At 29.1% G+C, this 19,602-nt stretch overlaps 1 protein-coding gene across 3 annotated transcripts in view; it reads left to right on the forward strand.

The window, feature by feature from the left end:
• The window catches only part of LOC107439742 (phosphatidylinositol 3-kinase regulatory subunit alpha), a 99,038-nt gene that overhangs the window by 59,123 nt on the left and 20,313 nt on the right, over positions 1-19,602 (forward strand). For all 3 annotated transcript variants that reach the window (XM_043044325.2, XM_043044326.2, XM_043044328.2), the window contains exon 5: positions 4,396-4,499. In XM_043044325.2, the coding sequence (XP_042900259.1) occupies positions 4,396-4,499 (104 nt within the window). The remainder of the gene's footprint in view (positions 1-4,395; positions 4,500-19,602) is intronic.

Below are 19,602 nucleotides of genomic sequence, written 5' to 3' on the forward strand. Positions count from 1 at the left end.
TAGTTTAAAATTAAAAAATAAAAGTATGTTTTTAGTTTTTACTCATTTTGTTAACCATAAATGAACTTTTAAAAATTTGTTAGTAGTTTTACCTTTTAAACCTTTTTTTTTATAATTATTATTAAGAATTCTTTTTTATATAGATAAGGAAACTGGTGGACTCAGTGATTCTTTTAAATATCTCCATTACTTCTAAATTTGGATAGATAATCAAATGATATCTCTTTAGATATGAAATGTATCACTTGCTTTTAAATTTTTATCCCATTATATACACATTACTTTTCATGTTTTTTCGCGGAACTTGTCAATCAAGATGGATTTCATATATTTGAAATAAACAATGATTATGAATCAATCAATCACAAGGGACTTGTGGGTCTTGTCACTTGACGTCAGTGAAATGATTACAATGAATGAATTTTATAACAAATCTGTTAGAATGACTTTTAATAAATGAGAAGTTTTATAAACTCAATATTTATTTATCAAATTAATATTTGAAATTAATATGAATCAATAGATAATTATGTGTTTTTTTATTTGTTTTAAAGTAAATTACCATTTGCTAGACCTGAAAATTTAAAATTTCCATTAATTGCCAGTGGCCACTTTTTCTTCAAACCTAATGAGTCGTTGATCAAGACCGATAGGTCCTATTCATTTAATAGCCACTTTTTGCTTTCTTTTTTTGTTTGGATAAAATAATATTTTTTTAAAAAAATCATAGAATTAATCTACATCTCAAAAAAGTTAATTCAACAATAAATATAATATAAATCTATGACAAAGTTTAGTTAAGCATACTCACTTGACCGTTCAAGAAAATTCAATACGAAAAAGGAAAAAAACGATAAAAACCGGTCGCTTTTTTGTGGCCATTATTTTATTATTTGCAACGTTGCGAGTTGTTATTTACAGGCCCCACCATTTGGTATATTACTGTATAACAAAGAATGAATTTTAATGCATCATTCACGAAGGTAGGCTGAGAAAAAACCTCTGGAGAAGAAAAAAAAAAGCATTGAGGGGATTAGTAATTATATATGATTTTAACAACTGTTTCTATTCGGGCCATTGAGCCAAACTTTAATCTAATTAAATATTTACTTACTTATATAGCCCTACAGCACGTTGTGAAACTTTACCTGCCGAACAATATTGTTCCTAATTTACCTATTTTTGATTTTCAATTTCAAGTTTTTCACCTTCAAGTTTGTTAAATCTTAGGTTGTCTCGTCCAGCCATCTCATTTTCGGTCTTTCCCTTGGTATCGAATACTAAGGTTTAATATTTTAAAAGTTTTTTTGAATTTCTATTATTTAATCTTTCCATGCCCCCCTACCATGCCAAACATCTAGATTTAATTAATCTGAGTATGTTTTCTCGTCTGATCACTATTATAGCCATGTTCACTATTGCTTCTTATTCTCACTTTGTATTTTACTTTAATTGGTCTGAAAATGCTTCTCAAAATTTTCCTTTCGAAAATAAATAGTTTAGATTCTTCTTTATTTGTTAGAGTCCGAGTTTCCCTGTCATACGTACCTAAAGATCTGATGCTTGTTTTATAGATCTTTAACTTGTGATTTCCTTAGTAAGAAGTTTGTTCTTGAATAACCATTAATATAAGTAAAAACATTTATTTCCTTTTAGCATTCTGGAGTTATTTCTGATACTTTGCTTCTATTTGTTCAAATGAAATTATATTTTTTTAAAAATTTATTTATATCTAAGAATTAATTAAAGTTTCCGGAAATAAATTTTCATGGTATGTAATAAAATGATAAAAACAATCTACAATTGTTTTAAATTTCAATAATTACTCATACTGTGTTTTGACTTAGTGATGATATACAAAGAATTCTTTTTCAACTAGATATTTTTTTTAAAATTTTTTTAAATTAAATTGAAATACTTAACCCGTTTTATTAATATTAACTTATGAAAAAAAATTAAGACCCTCAGAGTATAATATAATTGTATTAAAATTAGTATTTAAAGTTTCTTTCATTCAACTTCAAGTCTAACTTTGTATATTAAGTATTTTTGTTAAAAGTATCTAATTACGTTCGGATAATTATTAAATGAATCGAATACGCGTTAAAAACTTGCAAGTTTCTACCCTTTCTCTTGCCCTGTAATTTCTAAATAGTATATGGTAGAAATATTGTGTATCCTTCGTTCTACAAAGTTAGATCATGATGTAGTAAACGTTTCATGATGTATAAACGTGTTTTTTCTCGAATTTGCAGAAGCTTGCAAGTTTCTGTCTTTTCTATGCAGCCGTGTCATAAAATTAGTATAAAACAAGTTCTGAGCTACTTGAGTTGCTTTAGTTAAAAACTATAAAATCTTTGCTACTCCAACCTGACAACCAACAACTCCTCCCTGATCCTTTTCTTGTAATTGCTTTCTATTTTCATCAATTTGATTTGAGTATATTTATCGATGGTCGATATAATCGCACAAATAGTTTTGCCATGCCATTAAAAAATAATAATAATAAATAAATAAAAGAAGAGAAAGATATTATTTTATAAATTTACGGCATTAATAGTTCAGTTGTTTAGAAAATGAGATACTCAATTATATACGAAATACTTTTCATTATAAATAATTTATGCAATTGTTCAATAAAAAAATACCTAAAAAAATAGTTTTTTTGCAGCCCCATCTCTTGACGAATTTAGTAACTAATTTTCAAATATTTTCTAAAAAAAAAACGCAGCTAATCGTACATATATGTCTTAAATCATTTGAAATCAATAAATTTTTCAAATCGACTGTTGTCTTTAGAACACACGGTACAATAAATATGGACTATCTTTTTTTTTTTGTCTCCTGCATCGTGTCCCCTTATTAATGGCAAATCATGTAATTCCACAATTATGAAAGTTAGTAATCGTTTTGGAACCTTGAACCTAAAATCGACTCGACATCTCTTGTCATTAATTATAAATAATTTCAGCATTATATTTGATGACCTTCATTAATTCTGAAAATTTTTTTATAGCATTGAAGGTCAGAAAAGAACTTTTCTTGTTCACTAAATTTGACTAATGCTCACAAAATTTCTTGATGTCTATTAATATTATTTAAATATCAATTTATGTAATAAGTAACGCCTTTGTAAATGAGGCTTTTATGCCTTGTCCGCCTAACGCTGACATCTCAAATCTGGATTCCTTATGTGCACCTTATTTAGTATGTTGTTGATTAATAATTCACCAGTAAGTTAGGCATTTCGTCGGGTAGAAATGAAGAATCTGGACTCAATGGAAGAAACTAAAATAAACTAATACTACTGCTTAACGATGACTAATAAATGATTATTTCAAATTTTCAACAAATAAAATTTAATTTAGTACAAAAAAAATTTTAAATTTCAATCTATGTAACTTTTAAGAATTTATTTTGATTTATGCCGCCATTATTTTCTTTAATAAATATGTATAAATTATATCTACGTAAATATGCATGCTGTAACGCATGTTTGGAACCATTATGAAAGTGTGTTTTAAACTATTAGCTTCTTTAGTTTTCACTTATTTGATTCTTATTAAATTCCCATTTTTGTCTGTTTATTTTAAGAAAAATAAAATGGTTATTTTCTTTCTTTAAACAAATTTAATTGATATTAGTGGATTATTACTGTGCACCATTTGCAAAATATATCTATCTGTTACCAATTAATATGATAGCCTGCATCATTTGTCAACCATTTTAGACGCTGGAAAAAAAAATTTCTTTATTTCGTAATATGTCTGGTTCAATAATTTTATTTCCTAATGTATAAGTCTCCCGATATTGTCCTTGCAAATCCCACTAAGGCCTTGACAAATCTATGAATCACGGCCCTGGCAACAGAGAGCGATCGCTGCCGATGTAATTGGCGAGATACAGTCGTTGGCGCTTTTCTCCGAAACTGATGTAACCTCGCCAAGGATTGAATGTGACACAGAATTCATCTCGATTGAGCTCTCTCCTAATAATTCACTCACTAGCTCGCGTATCTAAGCAACGAGTTGCTTCGTGAAGACTAATTTCAGGCTTTCAAAGCCGGTCTTCTTTCAAATTGCCGATACATATAAATTGATGTCGGTAAACCTGTGATATTTTCTCTTATGTATTAAAAATTTATTAGTTATATAAATTTAAACAAAAATTTTAAATATTAACCGATGTGTATAGTAGATAGCTCAAATATCAAAATGCGCGATCAAGCACCGGCCGGTGATATTAACAGCAATACTACCACTGCTGTTATCAGGCCCCGAATGCATCGGCCTCCCACCCCCGAAGATACAGTGGACAATGATATTAATTTAATAGACTTAAAAAAGCTGCCCAGTGTTATGCCCAACAATCATATTGCTCTTGGTTCTCCTACAGAATGCCTGGGATGTTTCCACGATGTTTGTATACCCTTCGCCCCTTCTCACCTGTGCCAAAGAAACCCTGGAGAACCACCCCCTCCCTCGTTGGACCGAGAAATCGTAAGTATAAAATATTTATTTTATATAGTAGTATTATCTGTTATTTACTCTTGATGTATTTATCTGAGGTGAAACAAAAAATATTCTCCTCTCAGGGTACTAAATTTGAACTCAATTGGTCAAATAGCTCTTGAGAAATTAAAACCATTGTGTATAATCATTGTGAAAGTGGGCTTTAAATTATTAGCTTCTTTAGTTTTCACTTATTTCATTTACAATATATTTCCTTTTATGTTTGTTTATTTTGAAAACTAGGATCTCAGAAGCTGTTTTCGCTCAAATTTTGTATGTTTTCCTTTAAAATTGCGTAGCTCATAAGGATGTACATTTTTTTTTTAACCCTTACAATGCAAAAAAAAAATTTTATCAAATATTATGAAGTAATAAATAATTATAAAAAGTAAGTTTTTACGTGGTATATCTTTTATATAGTCTAGTTTTTTTTTAATTATTATTATTGTGTGCAAAAAGTACCGAATTCGATCGCTTAAAAAGTTTTAAAGATATGGTGAAATTAGTATTGAAGAGATCATATGTTCAATCTCTCTCCTATCCATATTCCTCTCTACAATCATATTCCTATCCATATTCCAGATTACGACTGCCCCTCATATTTCGAGAGTCAAAAATCTAAAACCGTCTAATTAAATTTTTTTTTCTTTTTTTAGGATTATACGTTTTTGTGTCTGATTTCGTTCCTAAATAACATTTCGAACTAATTATATAATTAGCTTATTTGAGGTTAACCCTTCGAAACAAAAATATTGACTTGCTGAACAAAAGTTACAAGGTAATGCTTTACCGTGTTTGTTCTTACATATCTGTGGTATTACAATTACTGAATCGCGGGATACGTAGATAAAAATATATCTACGTATTCCAAACTAAATGAAAAGATCCTCAGTGCTTACAAGCATAACATGCCAAAAGGAGAATAAATAAATAAAAATCTGCCCCACAAAAATTTACTTGTTGCTAAGATATTTGACAGCTTCAAAATTTGTCTATCTTTCTTTCCAATTCATTTCGATTGTCTTTGCGCTTCTAAGTTGGAAAGATAATTTTGAGACACCCTGTATGTTATTCTTGACCCTGGCATCATTGCCGCTTGGCTCATCTTAGAAGTAAAACATAACATTATGAAGCTTCTTATCTACTGTGTCTTTGTCTGAAAGTCAAAAAATTACTTGCATTATTTTTCAGTAAATTTTTATAGTAATTTTAAAATTAGTTTTTTTTTTTATTTAATTAATTTTGATGTGNAAAATTTTATCAAATATTATGAAGTAATAAATAATTATAAAAAGTAAGTTTTTACGTGGTATATCTTTTATATAGTCTAGTTTTTTTTTAATTATTATTATTGTGTGCAAAAAGTACCGAATTCGTTCGCTTAAAAAGTTTTAAAGATATGGTGAAATTAGTATTGAAGAGATCATATGTTCAATCTCTCTCCTATCCATATTCCTCTCTACAATCATATTCCTATCCATATTCCAGATTACGACTGCCCCTCATATTTCGAGAGTCAAAAATCTAAAACCGTCTAATTAAATTTTTTTTCTTCTTTTTTTAGGATTATACGTTTTTGTATTTGATTTCGTTCCTAAATAACATTTAGAACTAATTATATAATTAGCTTATTTGAGGTTAACCCTTCGAACCAAAAATATTGACTTGCTGAACTAAAGTTATTCAAGGTAATGCTTTACCGTGTTTGTTCTTACACGTAAATCTGTGACATTACAATAACTGAATCGCGGGATACGTAGATAAAAATATATCTACGTATTCCAAACTAAATGAAAAGATCCTCAGTGCTTACAAGCATAACATGCCAAAAGGAGAAAAAATAAATAAAAGTCTACCCCACAAAAATTTACTTGTTGCTAAGACATTTGACAGCTTCAAAATTTGTCTATATTTCTTTCCAATTCATTTCGATTGTCATTGCGTTTCTAAATTGGAAAGATATTTTTGAGACACCCTATATGTTATTCTTGACCCTGGCATCATTGGCACTTGGCTCTTCTAAGTAGTAAAACATAACATTACGAAGCTTCTAATCTACAGTATCTTTGTCTGGAAGTCAAAAAATTACTTACATTATTTATCAGTAAATTTTTATAATAATTCTAAATGTTTTTTTTTTTAAACCAATTTTGATGTGTTGACTAATTGTGTTGATTTGTTGAGTTAATATTCATGAAATAGCTTCATTCGTTTGAAAAATCGAAATATACATATATATATATATCTGTAACATAGTTAATTTCGACTGTACAGAAAATCGTAATTAGAAGAATAGCTTGTTATTAATTATTTTGGATAGAATTAATTGATCTTTGAATTATTTTGTAATTTCTCCATAAAAATTTCCCTTCACGACCGTACTAGTTTACAGCTCCTCCTCCAAAAGGACCTCCTCCAAATTACGTTGATTCTGCTTTAAAAAAAAAAAAATCCTATTTCAAATGTGTCGATTATTTTAATTAAATTATAAGTTATGTTAGTTCATTCATTTACACAAAAAAATACAAAATTTCTAATCCAAGCGTCAAATTATTTATTTATAAAATGTTCCTTTAGTCAGTCTTTCATTTATGCTACTGGGAACTTTACAAATTATTTTATCGTAAAAAAGAACTTTTTACGAAATATTTTATCCTCAAAACGAATCATTCACAATATTTTTGATCTTAAAATGCTGCGTGCCATACCAGCAAGCCTGCTTGGTGAAACCAAGCAAATTTTTAGGCAGAGCATACGTTTCTTGTTTTTCAATGGCCCCATCTATGGCCATGAAGATTACGACTTCAGCCGCACACACGTCACATTCCATTTTAAAGGGTGAGCCCAGTCATTCATCCGCAGAGCATAATTTCCACCTAAACCAGAGAATGAGCAATCCTCAATTCAGTACCCCCAGAGGTATTGATTTGTTATGGGAACTTGGAGGACTTGTAATCCGACAGATTTAACGTGCACCAGTCACCATTTACTACTCCGGGAGTATTCGGCCGGAGGGGTTGGAACTCCCAACCAACCAGGCTATCCCGACCCCTAATTTGACATCTTTAAATACATAATTTTAAAACTTCTTGAAAGAAAAAAAAACATTTTTTTCAAAAAAACAGGACCTTATATTCACATTGCATTGTTGAAGAAGTTGCATTGTTTCTTTTATGAAACTACCCATTAAGATATGTTTTTGTGTATTTTTCTTCTTCTTTTTTTTTTTTAAAGTAAACTGGTTAAAGTCGAACAAGAACTAAAGCCGTATTTAGTATCGGAGTTAGTAACATAACAAAATTATCCACGTAATTTTAAATACGTGTCACAGTTGAGTTTACTAAAATCTGACCGAAAGGAACACGATTCACAAAATTCTTCGTATATTTTTCACAAAAATACAGATATTTCTCAAAATGCTTGAACAAATCACTGTATTTTAAGATTTTCATTTAAACCAGTTCCCGTCGTACTGATCTTTCGCAAATACGAAACCCCTTTTTCTCAAAGTTATGAAATTTTCTGCAATATCTTAAAAAAGAAAAAAAGAAAAAAAAATAGAAGGGAATAAAAGGAAGGAAGAAGGGGGGGGGGAAGGACCTTTCTAGATTAATTACTGACATTTATTGTAAAAAAAAGTTTTCAAATATTAGTTACATTTCTTTTCTTTTTTTTTTTTCTTTTTTNTTTTTTTTTTTTTTTTTTTTTTTTTTTTTTTTTGCGAATTGTAAAAAAAAAAAATTTTAAAAAATAATTTTGTAATTAGGTAAATTATAAATGAAAATTGTTCACAATCTTAATTCAAAATAAATTAAAGTAAACTTAAAGATGCATTTTTAAAATGTATCTTTATATTTTAAAAAATCACTCACTCTAATGCTATTTCACTTATTGACATTTATTAACAGGTTTTTATTTCAGGGATCATTTTCAAATTTATCTTCTTCGCAAAGGTTTCGTTTTTCTATAATATTTTTAAGAAATCAATAAAATTGCAACAACGCTAACTTATTTTAATATTTTCGTATTAAAATGTAAATGAAAATAATTATCATAAATAATTCAATCAAGGCTCTTCGTTATTTTTATCTGATAAGGCTATATCTATGTTCTTGACCTTATAAGATAATGTATGAGAAGAGTTAAACATCTGTCCTGTTCAAAATAATGGAATTATTTTGAATGCTATATGCATTAGCTATATGCTTGCTAGTTACTGGATTAGTTTTATGCTATGCTTCTTGGTTTTTTATTTAACCAAAAAAAAAAAAAAGGATTTTTATAATGTTTTTTAACGCAAAACCTTATCGTTACCAGTATTTGGAAAGTCACACAACTTTTTATATCACGATTTATCAATGTGTCATATTGTAACAGTTAACTTACTTTTTAACACTTTCTTAGAATAGTTTTATTAAGAATATTAAAAACAATTTTCCCTGGAAAAATACAACATGAAAATAATCTATCTCTTTGTTATTATTGATTCTTTTAATCTTAATCAATTTAAATTAAGGCATACATTAGTTACGTTTTTTATTATTTCAAATCTGCTTCATAATTTCTACTGAAATCAGAAAAATGATTTCATACATTTTGATGAATAATCCTTAGTTTCAGACAATTTCTTAGAATTTCTGTACAAATTCTTAGTTGGGATTTATCGCCCAATTTTCACTTTCATCATCAAGTCATGACTAGGCATTTTGTTTTATCTTAGTATCACATCTGCTTGCGAAAATTGCCTCCATCTTTAAGTTTCCTTGTATTAAGAAATTTAAAACTTTTTTTTTTTTACACTTAATAGATACTTGTGAGAATCGCTAAAGAAATGAAAGAAAATTCTAATTTTTTAAACATAATGCTGCCAAAAAATTATAATTTCGTCAAAAATTACTTCGTGTTTGTAATTTCTCAAAAAAAGGAAAGATTTCACTTTCTTTGCATAAAAATTTTTTCACAAGCACTTTTCTTTCTTTCTTTCTATCTTTTCAAAAATTGTCGGGAAATACTTGTGAAATTTGATGTGGGGATATTTTTTACACGGTCCATGAAGTCCAGATTTGAAAGACCGGAAAGGAACATTACCGTCTTTTCAATTGTTCGTTTTCTCTTGCAAAACACATGTAATTAATGATAGCGTACTTTACAGATTTGTCGGTCGATATTCCTGGTAGTGGCCATTATATCCTGAATCCGCTGCATACCTAAATGTAATCTGATTCTTAATGACAATTTGAATTTTAAATTTTCACTGTGTAAATTTTTTAATTATGTTGGGAATTGTCGTTAGGCACTCTTCCTGTGTGTCAAAAATCTTAATTGTGGGTCTTGGATAAAATAAAAAAAGTAATTAATTAATTGGATGCGAAATACGTTTTATCTATATCTTTGGAGAAAAACACATATGTTTTAATTGTGGATTCTGAATTCTGATTTGGAGATTATAAATGCTAAAAAGTGGCGGCACACTGATTACGCTTTTATACTACATACGGTGCGGGGAAAAGAAAAAAAACGGATTTACCCTGAATAACATTTCAATTTAATAGCATCCAAATGCTTCCTCTATCCCCCTTTTTTAAAATAGTAATCAAGAGTCTGTCCAAAAATTTTGTGAAATGTCCGTTTTTGTAAAATTGTGAAAAAATTACTCGTAATTTGTGAATATAAAATAACGTTAAGTCACATTCTTTCAACCAAGGTCTGCTTTTGTGAATTTGTGCAAATAGGGTCCGTCATTGCAAAAAACCTTTTTCAAGGAGTTTTTAAATTGTAAAGACATACAAGATTTATGCTCAACACTGTAAAATTATAATTAAAAAAATTAAATTTTAAAAAATAAACAGCAATTGCTGCTACTATTTTAGAGATGCAACATACAAATATTTGGTATTTAGCCTATACTGCTGAACGCAGAATAATAATTTCAGACGAATAATGGAAGAATCGTTTGCCGAAGACAAAACTTAATTCGATTACATCTTTCTTGTTTTCTGATCTGAGAGGGGTATATTCGATTAACAAAGCAATAATGAAGTAAAAGATAAACTATTTTCTGAAGGGTCGGTTTTTATGAAAAGATATTTTGTGAAAACGGACCCAAATTTCTTCTAAACAGACCCCTGGTAATAAAAAGTATTAAAACTATTAAAGTTTAATAATAAGCATACTTATTTTATGAAACATACCTAACGACTATATAAAAATAAAGTTAAAATTATTCTGAATCAACCAATTAAACTTTTTTAATGCATAAATCAATATTTTATTATATATAATATTTTTTTCTATTTGGAATTGCCTAAACATTGCTTATGTATGTGCACCACTTTTTTTTAACGCATGCGCTTATTTATGGAATTCTAAATGACATTTTTATAAGAATTAAGCTGTTAACATATAGAGTTAAATGCATCGTAGCTTAGTTTAAACTATTTATCGATGAACTAAAACAAGTCTTTAATTAATTCTCTAGACTACCAAAATTATCGGGAAAGTAAAATGCAAATCTGATTCTATTCCTGAACTTCAACTGAGCTAAAGAAATACCTAATTTAAATTCTCTTTTCCCAACCCTTTCTACACACACACTCACCGGTTCCGCTTTCATAAAAGTGTTCGCAAAATGCATTTGGGTCAGGGGAAAACATTGAACCCTCATTTTTTACGGTTCGTTCTGTTCTTTTTTTTTCTTTCGTGAATTTATTTCATTAGTATGCAAACCTAGGAGCAGTGAGTGCGTTAACACTCCGTGAGCTTTTAGACTTATTGCGTATCCTTCATTGATTCTTCTTTTTAAGGCTTTTCCAGTCAAAATTAAGTTATCATAGCACTCGCGCTTGTGATAATAGTTAGAATTTTAAAAAAATTCGCTTGTCTTAGTTAAAAAGTCTTATAAAAAGTTTATTATTTCAATGTTTTTCTATGAATCAGAAAAGTTTCACAAACCCCTTCATAAATTTTTTAACTTTAACAGACCCTTCCCAAAATATTTTAATCGTAAAAACGGACCCTTCTCTAAATATTTTATCGTAAAAATGGACCCTTCGCAAAATATTTTATCGTAAAAACGGACCCTTCGCAAAATATTTTATTGTAAAAACGGACCCTTCTCAAAATATTTTATCGTAAAAACGAACCCTTCGCAAAAAATTTTATAATGATAACGGATAAATTTTTAAATTTTATTATTTTGTATGTTTTGGAGCTCGTGCTTCGATCATGTAAAATGTACCTAGAAGAAAAATAATTCATCCTATTGTTCAGTTTATATCCTTGCCATTGTAACCTAGATCTAGAGAAATTCCAATCCACTATATTTTTAATGGTTTTGTTAGACTTTCTACTCTTGATTATATAACCGCAGCCATAAGTCATCCTTTCTCTAGCACTTAAACTATAGAAAGAACGTTCTCTCTGGTGTAGCTTTTTCATGTTAATAAATACTGTAACACAATTCAGAATAGAAAATATTATACAGGTAACTGAATAATAGAATAATACTAGCGCAAAAGTGTATAGAAAAATGTTTTACTCAGTGTATGAGAAAAGACCGAAGTGATATTAATGAGACAAGAAACAGATGTTTTTGATTTCATAGAGAGGCAAGTCGTTAGAGACATACTACGCTGGTCATAAAACTATCGAAGGACTAACAATCACTAGATTTACATCACCTTGAGCTAAAATCCGTATGACATGAATTGTCCAAAAAAGTGACCATAAGCCATAAACAAGTCTCTCAAATGTAATTTAAAAGAAAATTTTAGAAGAAAAAATTCTGCAGAATGAAAATGGGTGGGCAAGATCAGCAGGTCTAAATTTTTGAAAAATTTTGGAGGATGCCTTATTCAGCAATGGATTGGTAATGGTTGATGATGAATCCACAATAAGATGAACTAGGATTTAGAGACCTTTTAAATTCAAAGTTATAATTTTATCGCGTATTCTTTTTTTTCTCTTGATTAAGTCTTACTTTTTAATGAAAATCAGTTGTAGGAAGTAGATATAAAAAAATGAGAGCAGATAATGATTTAAAAACCCAAAACACACTTGAAGGATTACTTGATCTTTCACCAGATATCAATATTGTGAGATTCTTGAAGATATTTTTTCTCATTCTAAATCCTTTATTAAGATGTATCTCAGTATCAAATACTCATTAAAATTAATGATATCTTTAATGGTGATTTAAGCTGTTCACACTTTTAAACAGATACATCTTATCATAGATTAATGTTATCAACTTGAGTAAAGCTTTGAATGTGTACACGATAAGACCTGCGCCGCCTTCGGTAAGATTCTCGATTTCACCTAATAATCTCATATTTTACTTTTTTGTGCAACATAGCCTTCTGTTTTATTCATTAATTTATCGTTTTAAATCATCGCTATTGACGTGCAATTCTCTGGAAAATACAGAAGTAAAGTTTCGCATTGTGTTAAGAAAAGAAAAAAAGACAAAACACTGAATAAAAAATTTTACCATCTGGTACAAGCTCTCTTCTAATCTACGCTCACACCTTTTTCAGTTCTTTTTCTTTCTTTCTTTTTTTTCCTTCTTTTTACTATTTATAGATACATAACGAAATATTATGCTATGCTATGTTTTTGTTAATACAGCTTAGTTAAATTGCCAAAGACACTATGTCTTACGAACTATATGTTCCAAAGAAGCGCATGAGTTGTTAAAACATATTTGATTTTTATGATTATCGATAATTAAGATTATAATATTTAAAAATATGCGAAGTATTATTTTTGTGAAATATTTTGTGCGATCCGTGGCTTGGGCATTAAGTTGGGCAATCTCTTAGAGCCTTTAAAATCATTTTACGATGTATACTAGAAATTTCGCGCATTCGCCTACCTAGTTACTGCATACACTCTATTGAGAACAGAGGTTGTTTGTAATAACTACGCTAAACGAAACATACGAGTCGGATACTACGTGAAGTGGTAAATATTTCTAATATATATAACTAATCTCGCTCAAAGATTCCGCACGCTCAAATATATATGTTCTGAGCTAACTCACCAAACTACGTTTACTTAATTACTTCAGAACATACGTACGTGATCTCTTTAAATATAAAAAAAATCTGCGCCATTTTCTCAATTTTTTTCTGTGCACTCTGTTTTATATTTTCAAATATTAACAATTCCTAATTTAGTGAGAGAAAAAATTTTGTTTTCAAAATTATGTTTTATATAATACGTAACTACATTTTAGCTATGTAGCTTCTGATTCATAAAAGCTCATTACTTTAACATTTTTGATTTGGTGAGCCAGTTTATGGTGAGATTAAAAGGAGATTTCTCTGAATTCACCCCACAGTGTTTGTAGTGAAACCTCCAAACCTCTTAATGCATTTTTTCTTTTCTTTTCTTTTAACAATTGGTTGTTCTTTTAGATCAATGGTATTATTCAATGATTCGAAATCATTATATTTTGCTCCCACTTTCTGATTTGAAGGATTCTTTCATAGTGCGGAATTTTCATTTCAACTAATTTATACACCATTATATGTACAATTCATTATAATAACTCTAAAATTGCTCATGGACATATATAAATGGAGCACTATGTTTTAAATTGGTAAACATGTTTATCGCCTTATTATTTTTTTAAATGCAAAATTACAATATCATAATTCGTAACAGATATGAATTCTGATTATGGCCTGAAAACTTTTCTTTGTTCTTTAACTTTCTGCAGCCCCCCCCCCTCATATCTAAGTGTGAAAAGTAAGATATCCATTAAAAGCGAAGACAGATTATTTACATCTGTCAATTTTGCCTATTCTAATCATGTACAAATACCAATCGTTTATAGCTTTGCAGTGAAACCAGCGGCTATCTTTGATATCTTCTAACACAATCGAAACAAAAGATAAGGAATGAAGATTGAAGCTACCACAGTTAGAATCTCTCATTTTAAATGCCACCATGCATACAAAGCCCGTCTTTTGGATAAAGCACTTCAAGTCTCAGGATATGTTATAAAAAAGATATCTTTTATCTTAAAAGCTGTCGTTCATCATTATCTAATTGGAATCGATCCAGTTCCAGTGTTATGTTGACTAACAAAACTGCGTATCTTAGCGACTCTTCCGCCTATGTAGTGAATTTGTGAGTCCGCCTATATTTAATTTTTTGTTCTATAATATCGTTCATGAAAAGAAAAAGAATAACTTAATTCTAAGGGGTATTTTTTCTGTATTTAATTATCGTTTTCTTTCTCATATGTTGCCAATTAATTTGATGTCTGTCATCTAATGGTATCATTTAAATCGTGTCTCGTGCTTCCATTGGGTACTTACAACTCGAAAAAGAGTGAAGTGATTAGGCCTAACCATGTGATTTAAATCAGATTTAATTGGATACCTGTAAACGACGTCACGCGTGTGTGTCGGACCTAATTGGCTTCTGAATCGACATATGTTATGAGGTTATGATTTACCTACGATGACGTCACTTATAGATGTCCAATATTCTGACTTTTTTTCAAAAAATTTCTTTTTTTTCTCCCTTGAAGTACCTCTGCGTGAAGCTTCTTGTTTTCCTTTTTTTATAATTTCTTTTAGATGATATGGTTAGAAATCTCTTTTAAAAATGTTTTGAAAATTTTAGAGATAAAAATTTCAGATAATATAATGCTATAAGCTTTATATGCAAACATTGTCTTCGTTAATTTTATTTCAAACGTTTGATGCTGTTATAAATAAAGTCATTGTCTTGGAATGTTTAAGCATATTTAAACTTAGCTTTTATATTCCATTTTAAAAAGTACCCTAAAATATATTTATAGAAATGTACTACGTTTTTACTATAGTGTTTGTTCGAGATAATCATGAAGACTTTTTGGGGAAAAGAGATTATTTATTCTTTTTACTAACAATAACATGAAAATAATTAACTTTAGCATATTTCTAATGATGAATCTGTATGTAGAGTCCAACTAAAATTTAACTTCAGAAATCCAATAATCGATTTTGGTTAAACATCTCTGAAATTTTGGCTTAATTCGAGTGTAAATTACTTCTTTTTTTTTCTTTTTTTTTTCAAAATATGGCTTTTCTTACATTCTTAGTAAAATTAATTCTACGTTGATTCATTATACGGTGCGAAATTGCTGTCTCCTTAATGAGGATCTAAACTGAAACATGTTTCCGTTCATGTTGTATGGTGTTGTCAAGTTTACGATTGAAATACAATAGTATGGACCATTTCAGCATCGTATTAAAGTAGCTGCAGATTTGAACGATATCATGGTACAAAATTTCTAACATTGTATATATTACACATATTTTGTTGTGTGTGTTTTGTTTTGTTGTCTTATATATATCAAATATATAAATAATATATTCTTAAAGAAAATATATAACATATTCTTAAAGATTGCTATCATTTATTCAAAAATAAGTTAAAAATGCGATTTTAAAATATAATAATTAAATAAAAAATTTACATATTTATTAAATAAAANTTTGTTTTTGTTGTCTTATATGTATCAAATATATAAATAATATATTCTTAAAGAAAATATATAACATATTCTTAAAGATTGCTATCATTTATTCAAAAATAAGTTAAAAATGCGATTTTAAAATATAATAATTAAATAAAAAATTTACATATTTATTAAATAAAAAAAATCAAAAGATTTGTCAAGTTTTCTTCATTATATGTTTGCAATGGGAACGATTTTCCGACGTATCTCTTAGAAAACCGATATGTTTAAAATACAATTGTAAATGGGGTTTTTTTCCTTCAAAAAAAAAAAAAAGAGATCTCCACTACTTGCTCGCTTTTGCGTGCCAATTTCTCCTTTATAATTTTGTCTAATTTAATGAATAAACTATTGATATTGGTGCCCTTAAAATAAAAGCGTCTAAGCTAAAGTGACCACACGTCCCGATTTTGGCGGGACAGTCCCGCTTTTTGGTGGACTGTCTCGCGTCCCGCCGATTTTTAAAAATGTCCCGCTTTTTAGAAAATATCTGTATTTCTTATTTTAAATGTACTGTAAAAATGTATTCCTATTATTTATTAAGTATTATGGTGAATATAAAGAAATAAAAAATACATAAAAGACACATAAAATGCGTGCAGAGTAAGAGTATGCAGGCAATGTACTGAGTTAGATTTACTTGGTGGTGTGCGATCATTGTCTTTACGTCTCGGCTTAATTCAGATAAGTGCGGACTCGGTTTGACTCATTATTTGATTGACAAAGGTAGAGCAATAGTCGCCACAAAGTAACTGTCAATAAGGTAAAATTTAATACTCTTTTTTAGCCTATGTAGTAAATTTTTTTATTTATTTCTTGTATTTACCCACAAAATAAAAGATGAGTAAAAAAAGAGGATGCAAATTTAATGAAGAGCTAAGCAGAGAATTTCCATTTATTAAAAGTACCAAAATAGACTATATGGTACGGTGTGGTAAATGCAATGCTGAATTTTCGGTCGCACATGGTGGAAAAAACGATATTACTAAACATCTAGCGACAAAGAAGCACAAAAGATTTTTTAATAATGCCGCTTCCTCGTCTAAAATGGAACAGTTTTTTCACAGTGCTAGCTTTGGCAACACGGAAAAACAGCAGGCATTAGCGGAAGGGCTATTTGCTTTCCACGCCATAAACCACAATCAAAGTTTCAGATCAATGGATTGTACGTCGCAAGTGATCAAAACATTATACGACAATAAATACGCATGTGCAAGGACAAAAACCGAAGCAATTATTTGTAATGTTTATTCACCATATTCGTTTTCACAATTGCAAAAGAATTAGAAAAATGCGCATTTATATCCATATATTCTGATGCTTCCAACCACAAAGATTCAAAATTATTTCCCACAGGTGTTAGATTTTTTGATCCAGAAACAGGAATTCAAATTAGAATATTAGATTTTGTTTCAGTGCCTGATGAAACTTCACAAATAATTTTTGATTTAATAAGTACTATTTTAAAAAAGAATAATTTAAACAATAAAATTATTGCCCATTGTGCTGATAACACTAACGTAAATTTTGGTGGAAAAGCTAGAAGAGNTCTAAGCCCATGTTGTAAATAATCTAACAGAAGATCCACAACTTAAGATTATGGACTTGATTACTTGCTACCTTGATTTTATTAATTACGTTATTAAAAAGTATGCACTGTAAAGTAGGGACCCGCTAAATTAAGAGGGTGATAATTAAAATAAGTATTTTAGATTCAATTCATGCAGGAATCATGAACCACGAGATTTGCTAACACTGCTACCTAGTCTTTGGCTTAATATTATTTCAAATCCTATCTATAAACACACCGAAGTATTTTATCATAATTCAAAAAGATATTTAAACTATAATAGATATTTATGAATACCCAGATTTCGATTTAAAATGTAAGTCCCTCTAGATATCTTTTGTTTGATTTAAAAATGCATCACGATTTTCTGTATAATATCACCTTTCGAGACTTAAGAAGAAAAAAAGAAAATATGCAAAATTCAATTGGGGAAACTCCATCATATTTGACGTGTAGATGAAGAGAAGAAAAAAAAAATCGTGACATTTTTACACCGCTGCCTGACCAGAACGCTCCTACCTCGCTTAAGGATAGAGAATTAGGCACTTTACCTTCGTGGAGCACGAGGTAGGAGCGACACGCTATTCAGGTCATCCACGTGCTGCATCTGTCCAAATGATTAATGCACGTATTACTTTTTTTGCTTCCTTTTTCCATCCACCCGTTCTCTTTCTTCCTCCTACTCGAAATTTAATTCCTTCTCAACCCTTTCTTGTTTCGTTTTTAACTGTAGTCGAGCTTTCCTACTTTCTTTTTATAATATAATATGAAGATAATGTCGGCTTTATTATTTTTTATAGTAGTCTTGTTTTATTTAAAGAAACGGAATCCAGATTAAATATTTTCATAAGTCATTTTAATGTTTGTTTATTTTCGTTAATAAAAACTATTTAGTTTATATTAGCGGTTCCCAAATTTTTTCGGTTATGGAGCCTTAAATGATCGACCTTCTTTTGGCGCAACCCCGAGACAAGATGAATAAATTTTATGAGCTATTTATTGATTAACGAAGGAGTATTAAATATTTCGAAAATATTAAGTGAGTGAAATTTTTTCATTTTATCGTCTTATCAACGTATTAGTCTTAAAATTGGGTCATATAAGTTGAATTCAAAGGTCTGTTGTGGCATCTACTCTAGTTCTTAATTTGGTTTTAGCATAAACAGAAAATGAATGAGCTGAAATATAGTTTCCGTTAAAATAAAAACGAAAAAGGTAAAAATAATCGTTGGAAATGATTATCATGGCAGGCGTCAGGAAAAAAAGTGTTTTGACAGGTTACATCAGATTAAGTAATTCACTCATTAAATAATCTTATGATTTTAATACCAGAATAGAATTCAGTTTCTAAATTCAGTAATTAATTCTAGCAATGGGTTGATATTAATCATTGAATGGTTCTGCTAAGGCTTAGCAGGAAAATATGTGTTACTGTAGGGCATAAATATTTATGACTTCTAGTAAAATATTTTTTAAGAAAATTTACATTTACTCATAAGAATTAGCTAAAATAGTCGATACTTTAATTATATTATTATTGATTCTCGAAACTGGAACTGCTTGTCAACACCAGACACATATTTTATGAGTACTGGTACGAAATTCATTGCAGTTTCTTCCCTTAATATACAAAAATAGTGTAATTTTCGCATATTGTAAGGTATTTGAGAAAGATTTTTTCAAAACGACAATTTACCAACTTTAATTTAACATACTAAACTATTTACTTCCAACTGTTTTATTAGTGTTTATATTTGCTGAAAAATAAATATTTAATGGCTTAAATTATTATTTTGGAGTTCTGGTAAGCATAATTGTGCAAAAAATAGTAAAATAAAGTATATCTAAGGAAGAATTCTCTGCATATTTTTGTCAAACAGTAAATCATGTAAAATACACTTAATACAATAATTTTGTAAAATGCACTTTTTGCTTAGAATTTGAACCAAGCCGCAGGACAATTGTCTCTGTCTTGAGTAGTGGATTGCTGTTTGTGGAAGAAAACA

The sequence above is a fragment of the Parasteatoda tepidariorum genome, chromosome 1, assembly GCF_043381705.1.
Source record: "Parasteatoda tepidariorum isolate YZ-2023 chromosome 1, CAS_Ptep_4.0, whole genome shotgun sequence".
In the NCBI taxonomy this organism is placed as follows: domain Eukaryota; kingdom Metazoa; phylum Arthropoda; class Arachnida; order Araneae; family Theridiidae; genus Parasteatoda; species Parasteatoda tepidariorum.